Below are 12,905 nucleotides of genomic sequence, written 5' to 3' on the forward strand. Positions count from 1 at the left end.
ACTCAATTACTGACACAAAATCAAAGGCATTTATTCCTTTTTGAAAGTGATTTTTGTGATGTGCAAAACACTTCATGTATTGTATTTACAGGATGTTTGTTTTGAGAAATTCAGCTTATTAGTGTATGTCAGGAAATCCATGTTGACTGTAGTGTGTGTGGGTGTATTTTTTCTGTCTACTATCGTCATCCAGTCTACTAAATGAAACAACAAACAATGTTCTGTTAAACTGTTCATTCTAAGAACCATTTCTTAACTCATCAAATTCATTGGATTTCTAGTGTCCTTGTCTGAATGTTCGAGGAGGGACTCCATCCTCAGAATCAAAAACACAACACCAAAATGTTTGATAAATCCATTTTAATGGAAAATGTAAAACCCTTTTGAACTTCAATGTACAAAGCATGTAACACTTGCACTTTAAAATTTGAAATTGAAGCAAGCCATGTTTTAAAAAAATACCTCAGTGAATGTATATATGTATATATTTACACATTATAGTAAACTTTTTCATTATTTCATCTTTTAACTTCAAAAGTTCACCATAGTAAATCTTAACAAACAAAAACAAGACAATTCATCCTTTTTCTTAAATAAATTACATCTTTTATGTAAATGTCTCAATTTTACAGCAAATACTTTTTTCATAAAATGCTGAAGTGTATAAGCCTTTTTGTTCTTTCTTTACATAATACATCTTTAAACAGTCTTTACAATAGTTTGGCAGTTCATTTTCAAAAAATTTATTTATGGCATGAGGACTGTAGAGCATCAACATTTCCCAAAGTTACAGGCATTAGCTGGTGTGTGTGTGTGAGTGAGTGTGTGTGTGTGTGTGTGTGTGTGTGTGTGTGTGAGCGTATGTGTGTGAGTGTGTGTGTGTGTGTGAGCGTATGTGTGTGTGTTCTCCATCACAGTAGAGCCGTATTACAACTGAAAATCACATAGCAAAAGAAAAAAAAAAACTGTACAAGTCACATTTACATTAATGCTTTTTGTCTCAATAACATCGCATATCATAGAGCTATAAAATAAATACATCTTCACAGAGGAAATAAAACTGTATGAAAAAGAAATTTAAGAACAAAACAGCAACAGACAGAACTAGAAAAAAAGGACGAGAACAGACAAATTACAGAAGGAACACCAAAACGAGGGAGCAGCAGAGCTCACTGTCTGCTGACTGAAACATCTGAGATTTCTGTTTTGCATTTTTTTCCCCTCAAATCTTTTTTTTTTTCTTGATTTTTTTAAACAGCAGAGATGACAGTTTTGATCCTGATGCTGCTTGCTGCTGGTGATGCTTTTGGATCAGCAATATCTTCTGTCCAAGACATTGTGTGGGCTGCTGCAACAGACAGGGATTAAACCTCCTGGCCTTTATAATCCACAGAAGATTACAGTGAGAGAGCAGCGGTGTCTCCGTCATCACTGCTGCTGCCATCAAGCCTGTGAACTCTATCTTACAGGACAGTCTGAGTCTCTATGGAAACTGGATCTTAGCGGGATGCACCATCAGTCACACTAAAGAGTTCAGTTTTGTTTCAGTGGAGGCTTGTAGTGCTGCTTCACTCCATCTTAGTGGCTTTTTTTTTTTAAAGCTCCCATCCAACACGCTGTGCTGTGAGTCTCTGGAACACAGAGGTGTGGTATCTAAGGTTTAATCCCTGTCAGTCCAGCGGCTCCTGGTCTTGTGTTTGTCTCTTCTTGGCACTAAAGGTTTGGGGTGTTGATGGAGGTGGGTGTGCCTCTCACTGGCCACCTGGATGTGTGATATGGGTGCACCTCACACCATGATGCCCCCCTGGGTCACATGACCAGCTCTGACCTGACCACCTCTTGTGGTCACGTGACGCAGTCCTCCACATGACGAGATGGGTGTGGCGAGAGCGAGGTGCTGATGAGAGCTGTGTCCCTCTCTGGAAGGTGTGGACGAGGTCAAGGGGGTGTCATGAGTTCTCTTCCTCGTTGTCTTCCTCAGAGCTGCCTCTCTTCAGAGAGCTCACCGCCTCCTTCACACAGTGGTACAAGATATTCTTCACCTGAGGATGAGGAGGAGGAGAAAGAGTTGTCACAACTGCACTTATTCCACAAGAGTTTCATTGCTAACATCAATGATTTGGCTGCTGCTGCTGTTAGTGTTGTCTATCACAAGTGAACAGACGGTAACACTGCTTGAAGGACAGCTTCACAACTGAAGCTGTCTTAAAATAAAAGTCAGGTGTCCAAAGGAACACTGACACTGTTTTTGCTTGCTGGAATTGCTCCTCCTGTTCATAGTGGACATTAAGTGATCCCTTCATCCTATGTAAGTGATGGAGGGTAAGTCACAGTCCTCTTCAGTGCAAAAATGCATTCAAAAGTGAATATGGTGCTAAAACGAGGCTTCAGCAGTGTGACACTCTGAGCTGCATCTAGGATGTGATTTGAGTGCACTTATGTGAGATGAGTGATGATGAGTGACATTATTTTGAACACATACAGTACTCAGCCATTTTCATCCACTCTTACAGTACACACACAAGTCTTCATACACTCCCACAGTCAGTGCATTGAAAGAAAACCTGAGACATGAAGTCCAGGAAACTCTATGCAGGCATCTGTACAGGCTGTGTTCACATATAGATCAGGCATCAGAAAAATATATTCAAAAATGGTAAGCCATTTAAAATGTCACAACACTCCATCATTGTAATCAAATAAGACATCTGGAACCATCAGGACTGAGTGGAAGAATCCACTCTGACAGAGCTTCAGAGCTCCTCTGCACTGACAATCTGCCACCAGAAAAAGCATCTCTGCAGCACTGTGCTGTTGTGATTCTGATTCTGCATGTCTACACAGGCATCATCATCCCTGAGTGAAAACTATGTAATTGTACAATTGGGTATGGAAAACTAGTTGTACGATGGAACCAGTTCCAAATGAATAAAAAACAGGGATTTGTTGAGAAGCAATTCTTTTTCATTCCTCCTACTGACTCTAGAAGCGAGGTTTAGTTCCATCTGCGACACCAGCTACATATCTATCAGTGCTCACTGGTGCAGTGCCCGTTCAACACATCTGTTCAGAACAGGCTGCTTGGCCTACAGTTGCTGCTCGCAGCTTTCTCAACATCATCAACCTGTAGCGCTGGAGAGCCAGCACAGTTCCAGATACACAGTTTTATAACTGGTTCAGGGCATTACAAAAGATAGGCTGACATTCATTGACGGTAGCTAACTAACGTTAGCTTAGTAACATTAAGTTAACCACTGTGTGGGGTTATCACAACATTAACATTCGAATTCAAATTAGCTGAGGCCTCATCAGGTTTAACCAACACTGTTGAGAGAAAAGCTTAACCCTGACCCTCTCTCTACGTGGCTCTGGGTATAATGTAGCCACTGACTGTCATCTAAACTCTTCTCAAGAACCGCTCATCTAAACTACTTCACATTCAACACTGTGCTTCCATAGAAGACACCTGTCAAGTATGAAGTTGATCAGATGAATGGTTGTCGAGAAAATCAAAGGACAGACAGACACAAATCCACTCCATTTTGGTTAAAGTTATACTGTTTACAGTGTGGTGGTGCCTGCAAGTGGAGCTATGCTTCAGAAAAGACAGCAGTGATAAATAATTACACACAAATCTACAATTTATAGTTATGATGATACAGGATTCATTTGTGCACATTCTAGATGGACTTTAAATGAACATGATTCTTTGCATTTGCACTGTGGCTCCTCCAGACGATCATCCTTCATCCAACAGAGCCAATCTCTGTTTTTTTCCTCACTTGCAGTCTGTCAATGTGAACACAACCAGAGCGCATACACACACACACACACACACACACACAAACAGAGAGAGAGAGAGAGAGAGAGACAGACAGACAGACAGACAGACAGACAGACAGAAGCTGGACGCTGACTCACACCTTGCTTACAATGTGGAGTGCATTTAGAGCAGAGGGACTTGATGTCCAGAGAACATCACTCATGATGACTCATTCTGTCGTCCCTTATTTCATACTGAGTGATACACACACACACACACACACACACACACACACACACACACACACACAAATGTTCTCTAAAGAAAAGTGAAAGGCAGGCTGCTACAGCAAGTGAGACAGGAGGAAGGAGAAAGTCAATGAATCAGTGATAGAAATGACAGATGTTGCCTTAAGCTGCAGAGCCAGTTACACTGATGCACTGCCAAACTAACATTAATAATGTCAATGTGAGACATTCATTCATTTTTTAAATTAAATAAAGAACTCTGATTCATCACCTGTAGTTTATCCTCGTAGTTTACCTCCTCTTTATTGGGCCGGAGCTCCTGGGTGAGGTGGAAGGAGTTGGCCACATGTTCAGGTGACACAAAGTCATTGATGACCTGAACACAGCTGTGGAGGTTCTGGACCTGACAGACGAGATGGAGAGAGGATATGAGGACACTTCACTGACCCCTGGACTCAGATAATAACCGGACACAATCAAATTGTCATATTAATATGACAAAGACTGTGAATGGTGTTACTTAACAATTTCAACAATATGTGTGAAAAAAGGTATAAAAACATGAAGGACATCATTATGAGGTTGTGCAGAATCACATCAGTTTACAAAAAAACCCCCGAAATCTGAAATACATTCAATATGAACTCAGTGAAAGCTACAGTAAAAGAATATGTGATTTGTGACATCTACTGGTGCAAAAATGGGGTTTAAATTTATGTAAAAAAGTTGAAAAAGGCAGTGACAATGCATGTTAAGTGACTCTATCTTAATCAAACAATTTCTAGAATACCTGTTTTTTTCTAGATTTTTCTTATTTTTAATTCCATCCAAAAACCCAAACCAACGTAGCTGTCCATCTCTCAATACTTTCTGATTTCCCTACCCCGTCTATCAAGGTTACAATTTCCAAAGAGACAACATATGCAGAATTCATTATACCTATCAGCTTTGAAATTATTCTGAATCACTTCAATAACATACAGGTTTGCTGGCACTCTGCTTGACATAGCCTGACAACGATGCTCCTTTCATACCCAATCATGATACTGTCCCATCAAATGATCATATTCTGTTTTATTTATGTGTCCCAACTGAATGGGGGTTGTATATACCTGGTGCATGGCCCCTGCTGGAATGAGTACAGAGTCTCCCAGGAATTGAACTACAGTCCAGCCCTGAACTCCATGTTCATCCAGCAGCCGTTGACGTTGCTTCCTGCTCAAGTACAATCCCTGCTCTCTGACTGGGTCCTGGTCCTGTGACACGTCCAATCCCTGCTCCTTGCAGAGCTAAGGTGGTGGTAGGTGAGTGGGGGAAGAAGGAAGTGTTAGTGAGGTCAGTATTTGTATTGACGCTTACAACATTTTAAACTGTTGCAATTATTCAGTATCTTTTTCAGAGTGCTGACCTTGTGCAGGAACTCTCTGACTTTGTCCATGTCTCTGTTAAGATAGATGTGCCACAGCGCCCCCGGTGTCTCACTGGAGTCTTTGAGCCTTCTCCGAACCCCCTCATCTAGATCCTCCTCCTCCAGACGCTTCAACACTCCTACACAAGCAGACACACAATCATATTTCTAAGGCTGCATTTAATCACTATTTTCACATTTTCAAAAATATTTTTTCCTAATTTACCAAATAATCATTCATTAGCTAGTTGCTCTTCTCTGCTCTCAAAAAGCTACTTAGTTTATAATGATGATACATAGAAAAGAAAGCAAAACTTCATTCAGTAACTTACCATGTTGAGGCTTTTTACTGAATAAATTGCCTAAATAGACATATTTCCTTGATTTTATGGGGTTGGAACAGGGGCAAAGAGAGTGTGATTTACATATTTGTATAACAATGACAAAACGTCCCTCCTCTGGACCGACCATGCACCGAGCATAAAGCACTGGCTTCCATGAGTTCACCTGAAACTACCAAACCGCAAGTACTTTAAGTGTGTTTCACTCTGCCGTTGTTCTTCCACATAAATGTGTCTTGGTTAAAGCTCACTTTTAACCGATGTTGTGCTGGTCAGAGAGTGGTCTGCTGGAACAAGCTCTAACCTTAGCTAATCATCATACCACTCTCTCTCTGCCCCTCCCCTCAAACCCCTCCTCTCCATGCCAAAACGTGACAGAAAGTTGAAACTGAAAACCAAAAAAGTTTCCTTTTTCAATACCACACTTAGAGTAACTGTTCTATCCCCAAAGATTTTGAGTCTTTGAAAATATGATTTATACATTATGCATGCATAATGTTTTCTAACAAGGCAAGGCTGAAAAAAATGAGAACACCAGAAGAAACTGAGAAGTGGCTGCTAGTTGGGCATCTACCTAGTACTCAATTGTGTTTTCATCTTTCAATTGTGTATGAAGTTCTAATTTATCCTCCAATAAAGACCACGGTGGCTGCAGTTGTGGTTCTTAAAGCATCCATTTCCTTAAGCATCCATTTTTTGTATTTCCCTGATCACAGTGTGCTGACAAGAATAAAACCACTGCACACAAGATTTTCAAGTCAACACGAGACTGTTACTTTCTATCAGTCGGATGCATACACAGCTAAAGCAGCAGCTTGACACAGTATTAGTGTTCAGTGCCAGTTCCCAGTGTCAATTATGGTGAGTAGGGGAGGAGGAGAGAAGGGCCAAGGTTCTTTCATAGAGCTTCAGCAGTCCCAATGAGTGGTGACAGCAGTATTTAGCTGCACTGTTAAAGAAGCTGGATAAGACCCCACTGCCTTTGGCTACTCCAACTTAGATTAAGAGGGTGATGACGTCTGACACCTTTATTCATTCCTCCTATTTCTTCTGTGTTTTGTTTGTATTCTTTCCCTCCTGTGCTCACTAATTGACAATATTTTCATGTAAGTCCACCAAATCTTTAAGTTGACGATGTAAGCTCACCAGTTTTGGACAGGACTCCATTGCCTTTGGCTACGCCTACATAGACCAGAACAGACACAACATCTGAGACTTCCACATGGAGGTTGGCAGTTCCAAAGTCCTGGTCCTGAGACGCAGCCACACCTACGGGGAGACAAACAACTGATTCAGAAGACGAAGGGCAGAGGGGGATTCTATATGTATAAAACTTTTTAAATGGAAAAAAATGAACAAAAGCATGATAAAAATATGCACTACAACATTAAAAATGTGTGCATAATGCAACAGCAGTAAAACAGTGGGACAGAAAATTTACTTGATATTAAGTGGGATCTTTGGTCATCAGACAACTTCAAAATTATTCTGAACTACATACAAACAAATATACAACAACAAATATACATTTTCACTTAGAATACAAATCCAGGGGTAAACGCACACAATTATCCAATATTTCAAACTGCCAACAGATAAGGCAGTATTCAAATGCTTGTCACAAGCAGATGGTCAACAACTTGGTAAACTAGTCAATAACCACTAATGAAGCCCAAAAAGTCAAATCTAATCACACATTTTTCATTTGCATGCATGAACAAAGAATTAAAGTGAAATGAATTGAACTGAATTAAATCATTGCTGCTGTTGATTTCCCTCCTACCATAGGCACAGCATAGTCTTGGCCCCAGATCTGGCCTGACAAAGAAAGATGGAAGGTGGGAGGCCAGGTTGAGGTTGCCCTCTGGATCTGAGTACTCTGGCAGGGGCAAGTTCTTCATCAAGTCATCATATCTGCAAAAACACGAAATTGAGATGGACTCACAATCACTTTGCAATCACTTTGCATTTTTTAAGCATCTTAAGACCTGCGCTCATGAAATGTATGTGAATTATCATCAGCATTTTTAGCAATGTAGAAGACTGAGATTCAGCAGCACAGAGGTAATGGAGTTAAAAAAAAGAGGTTAAGTGGGTGTATGCGTACCTTGAGGGCATGAGGGCCATGAACTCCTCTCCAGAAGGCCAGTCCTTCAGTCTATAGACCATGGGCTCTCCATCCTTGGACTTGGGCCGTTCTGAAAAGGTAAGAAGAGTTTGGTTAGACTGAATAAATCCAGTTCATATCACTATCATTTCTCAGTAGTTCATGGTGACCTTTATCTAACATCAGTGATGTCTGGAAGCAGCTATATAATCAATCAAACAACAACTGTGAAGCAAATGCAGATGAACTCACTGGTGATGTCCTCAAATCCATCCCAGAACTCCTTGATCCCAGAATTGGACACCACCTGGTCTTTACAGTTGAGAAGGTCTCCCTGGTGGTCTGCAAACTCCTGGTTGAAGGAGTCAGCTTTCCACAGACCGGCATTCAGTCGTTTATGGATCCCTGACACTAACACAGGCTGGACAAAAACAAAACCATTCATATGGTTATTGATATCACTAATGACCTTACTTTGCACCATTAGTACAGTACTGTTGTAATGAAGACTACAGTTGCTACTGTTAGTGAGACTGGTGTGTACCTGTCCTTTTTTCCAGGACTCTCGGAACAGCTTCCAGTTGTTTTGGTTGCGATGATCTTTCAGCCACAGTAACCGTTTGTTGTTTAACCAGCAGTGAGAAATATCTGGATACTGATTGGTTGATTCTTCTGGCACGTCTGCAATAACAGGCGCTGACTTCTTCCTGTCTGGTTTGGCATCCTCAGTAACAGCAGGGGCAGGGTTGTTGTTGTTGTTGCTGCCAGGGGTGCCAGACTCTTGCTTGATTGACAGTTTGGTGGTGATGTTTTGGCGGCTGGCTGGGATTTTATTCTCAACTACTGAAGCAATGATGTCATCAAGGATATTGGGCATGGTCCGCCCACCTTTTCCAGTCTTTAGAAAGAGAGGAGAAAAGAGGAAAAATAAGATTTCAATATTTCAAACCTAATTTCTTTCTCAATTTGAGAAACTGAAGCCCAACTCTGCAGTGGGCATTAACAAGACAAGGTGGTACAACAGGTGATAATATATTATTTTTACATATCACAAATCAGTGATTTACAGCATACTCAGGGTGGGGGTATGCTTTACATAGGCAGTAAAACCGATGAAAAAGAGACAAATCAATTACTTTCTGAACCAATAATGTTTAATCCTGGATTACATCACAAATGTGTCAATCTGTGTACCTGTGAAGCAGTGGAGTAGACTGGTGCAAAGGCAATTCCTGCATCTGTAGAGCCCAGCTTCAGCTTCCCTGCTGTGGTGGTGAGCAGATCTCTGAGGGTGGAGCCCTGCTCCGTACTGTTAGCCACCAGTGAGGTGGTTTTGCACTGCTGTAGGACCTCCAGGCTGTCCCCCTCTTTATCTTCCTTCACTGATTTACCCAGCAGCACTGACTCCTTGTTTTCTGTTAGAGAAGGTAGGGGGAAAAAAGGTTACTAATGACCAAAATACTTTCTGTCAGTGAAATATACAAAAGGGAACATGATCATATGAAAGAAATCACTAAAGAAGCACTGATTCAATAATTACAACTCTACTGATTCCATTTAACAAAATAACACAATCCAAATCTCTCCCCCTCCCTTTCTGTCACCTTTCTTTTCCTCCCTAGATTTCTGCTCTGCCAGGTCAGCCAGGAAATGCAGAGGTGACTGGGACTCTGGTGGGGTGACAGGGGCACTTCCTGCATCACTGCCTGGACTGCTTCCTCCACCACCTCCTCCATTCGTCTCTGCCTTGGTTCCTCCTTGATCAGAGTTCTGTTGAGAGCCTCGCTCAGCTTTCACCAGGGACAGTTTGTTACTGTGGTTCAGGACATTTTGCAGAACCTGTCACAGAAGCATGAGGGTTAAAGGTTAACAGAACATTGAAAATTTCATGTTATTATACAAACTGGCAGTGGCTCCTTTGTAAAAGAAAGTCAGACAGAGAACAGGCACGAAAGGAGGAGCCAAGGCTAGCTGGTTAGCATACTAACTTCAGTAGATGTCAATGCAACACATACACAGACATCTTTGACATACTATCAGAACTGTTTTCACGTTTTTTTTTTTTGGCAATCTCTTAAAAAAATGCCCCTTTAAACTGAGTCAATCTGCCGTTTGTTGTACTTAGGACTTTATATAGTTTCAAGAACTCGCAAAATAATGTCTGTTGTGGCCCCCCTAGAAATCAAAACGTTAGGTGTCTATAGCATCATTGACAGGAAATTCCAAACACATTTGCTAATTATAAAAACAATAATAAATAATTGTGAGACACAGTGTCCCAGCTCAGGAACTGGAATAATACCTGTGAGACACCGTTCGTGGACGGTAGTTTGTTGAGGAGGTTCTGTTTGTTGGTGCAGGGACAGTGGGATTTGATGCTGTGTTTTTCTCTCAGAGAGTGCATGGAAGTCACCAATTCTGTCAGCACTGAAACGTCAAAGAGATGCAGCAGAATTTCAATATTTCAGGAAGAAGTTTAAGGGAGAAAAAAAACTGAACATTTATAAAAATAGAACATGACCCAGCCAGTAGGGATGACCCAAAATAAAAGACAAGAAAAATGAAAAGATGTTTTTTGGTCACTGACGACCTCAGTCCACTAATATCACTATCAGTATTTCACCCACACCAGCCATACACTCTACTGTATGTATGATCAAGACATGACAAGACAAGGCAGCTACAGTAAGAGATAAAGAGAGGCATGGAATTCATCCATGGTGTAAACAGGATGAGAAAGAGTACACCGTAGTGTGTGCTGTACCTGTGCCAGGTATGATCTGTGTTGGCATCAGGTGTTTGTGATCATGGGGTTGGCCTTTCACACACTTCAGCCAGCTGTATAGTTCTTTATCTGATCACAGAGAGAGAGAGAGATACAAGTCAGCTGCTGTAATAATACCCACAAGTGCGTGTGTGTGCACAACAGCACACACAATAATAAAAGAAACAATTACCACACAGACACTGTATTAATTTGTTACAGACAGTACACATGATTCCAGACTGATGTGTGAAGGAAAAACAATACTGTTAACTTCCACACTGATGCATCATTTCACTTAGAACCAGCTCAATGGTTGCTGGACTTTCACTACATGCTGATTTATCTAACAGAGGAAGCTGGCATACATATGCAGTATGTTTACATGGACACAAGAAACTAGGTTACTTAGAGAAAGGTTAAGCAGGAAAGTGTAATACTTCTGTGACATGGGTGCATGCCAGAATTCCAGCTTGTCTCATCTGTCATTTGGCTCCAAACTGTCAACACATACACACAACTGACCTTTGGAACTCCTTCTCTCCTTGGCCTTGTAGCAGTCCAAGCAGACAACAAAGCCACATTTCTGACAGACCCAGTGGATGTTGAAGAGTGTTGCCTCACAGGCATCACACATTTCCCGCACCCCCCTCACCGCTCGCTTCCATGCCAGCTTGGCTGAAACACACACAAGATTTCCTCAATGTAAAAACATAGGTAGGCTCATTTAATCAAAACGTCAATCATTTTTGAAGACACCTTACCATCCTTCTTGACCCAGGTAGCTGCAGTATTCTCAGTCACAACCATCTGACAGAACTTGTCTCCTATGAAGCTGAGGATGTACTTGGCTGTGGATTGGTCCAGGTGGCTCTCCTCCATCACCCCAGGAACCCACAAGGCCAGGGCTTCATCATCAAACTGGTCTGGACTGGAGAAGCCATCCATCCGGATGACTCCATTTTTACTGTAGGAAAGCCTGAATGGAAGGAAATGGTTACTAGAACAACTAACAGAGGAAGCTTGCATACATTTTCAGTATGTTTACATGCACACAAGAAACTAGGTTACTTGCAGGAAATTGTACTACTACTGTGATATGAGTGCATGCCAGAATTCCTGTATAACCAGCTTGTCTGGTCTGGTCAGATAAATTATGATAAGCATCTCTCAAGGGAAGCCCTCACAGGGCTGCTAAATTTGAAAAGCTAATAGTGCCACACATCTTATTAATATCCACAAAAATAAGAAAGAAAGGCAGAGTAACTTATTCTGCTTTTAGAAAGGGAAATTTAAAAAGCTATCATTCAAAGTTTGGTAAGTCCTGAATGTAGCTGCTGAGTTATCTATCACTTTGCCACTCTGACCTGACGCCTGATACAGATTATTAGGCAAAATCTGACAAATCTGACACTGGACATTATAAGTGAAGGCAGAGACAACAGCACACATATTGAAAGGTTTCCCTTTACATTTCAAAATCTTGCAGCCACTGGAAGTCACAAAAAGTGCAAATGACAGTCCCAATAATCCTTACTCCTGCTGCACTTTCACAGGATACAGTGGAGATGGCATCTGCAAACACTACTATATGAATACAACACCCCAATGATGACCTGGTAAAAATGTCTCTCTCAATGTCTCTCTCTCTCTCCTTATCTCAATAGATAGATAGATAGATAGATAGATAGATAGAGATTTATATAGGAAGTTTTTGGATCTTGGGTCTCTAATGTGGTCTAGACCTGCTCTATATGACAAGTGAATTAGTTATCCTCATCAGTATATAACACTCACATGTCAAAATCAAATCGTAGTGTAGATGCAATTATTTACTGGCAATGAGTGACAGAATGACTCCACCATTGTCTATGATGTCCTTAAACAACCCAGTCAGCTCAGGTTGTTTATAAAAATCTCAGTCTACTGGGTCAGACAGAGGAGGGGAGATAGGGTGAGAGAGAGCAAGAATTAGAAGTAAAGATGCAGAGACGGGGAGAGGGAGACGGAGAGAGACTGCAGCAGCAGCAGTTCTGCAGTGAGGAAAAGATTATAGAGCAGAAAATCCTCTTTGGCAGATTTACCCTGTTCGACCCCAGACTGCAGCTGCTGCTTATCCAGCTCAATGTGTGTGGGTGTGTGTGTGTGTGTGTGTGTGTGTGTGTGTGTGTGTGTGTGTGTGTGTGTGTGTGTGAGAGAGAGAGAATGTTCAATGAGCATTCACAGTAAATGTACGTGTCTGAGAGAGAGAAACACAGACAGAGGCAGTACACA

At 41.3% G+C, this 12,905-nt stretch overlaps 1 protein-coding gene across 4 annotated transcripts in view; it reads right to left on the bottom strand.

Moving 5' to 3' along the window:
* Positions 1-351: 351 nt before the first annotated feature.
* The window catches only part of jmjd1cb (jumonji domain containing 1Cb), a 134,430-nt gene continuing 121,876 nt past the window's right edge, over positions 352-12,905 (bottom strand). For all 4 annotated transcript variants that reach the window (XM_076759360.1, XM_076759359.1, XM_076759362.1 and 1 more), the window contains 15 exons: positions 11,396-11,610; positions 11,157-11,309; positions 10,632-10,721; positions 10,170-10,294; positions 9,472-9,706; positions 9,062-9,282; positions 8,412-8,765; positions 8,120-8,288; positions 7,868-7,958; positions 7,544-7,674; positions 6,907-7,029; positions 5,420-5,559; positions 5,124-5,300; positions 4,283-4,414; positions 352-2,042 (listed from right to left, as the gene is read on the bottom strand). In XM_076759360.1, coding sequence (XP_076615475.1) covers positions 1,950-2,042; positions 4,283-4,414; positions 5,124-5,300; positions 5,420-5,559; positions 6,907-7,029; positions 7,544-7,674; positions 7,868-7,958; positions 8,120-8,288; positions 8,412-8,765; positions 9,062-9,282; positions 9,472-9,706; positions 10,170-10,294; positions 10,632-10,721; positions 11,157-11,309; positions 11,396-11,610 — 2,449 coding nt within the window. In that variant the 3' untranslated portion in view covers positions 352-1,949. The remainder of the gene's footprint in view (positions 2,043-4,282; positions 4,415-5,123; positions 5,301-5,419; positions 5,560-6,906; positions 7,030-7,543; positions 7,675-7,867; positions 7,959-8,119; positions 8,289-8,411; positions 8,766-9,061; positions 9,283-9,471; positions 9,707-10,169; positions 10,295-10,631; positions 10,722-11,156; positions 11,310-11,395; positions 11,611-12,905) is intronic.

This window comes from Chaetodon auriga, chromosome 20 (genome assembly GCF_051107435.1).
Source record: "Chaetodon auriga isolate fChaAug3 chromosome 20, fChaAug3.hap1, whole genome shotgun sequence".
NCBI classification, from domain to species: domain Eukaryota; kingdom Metazoa; phylum Chordata; class Actinopteri; order Chaetodontiformes; family Chaetodontidae; genus Chaetodon; species Chaetodon auriga.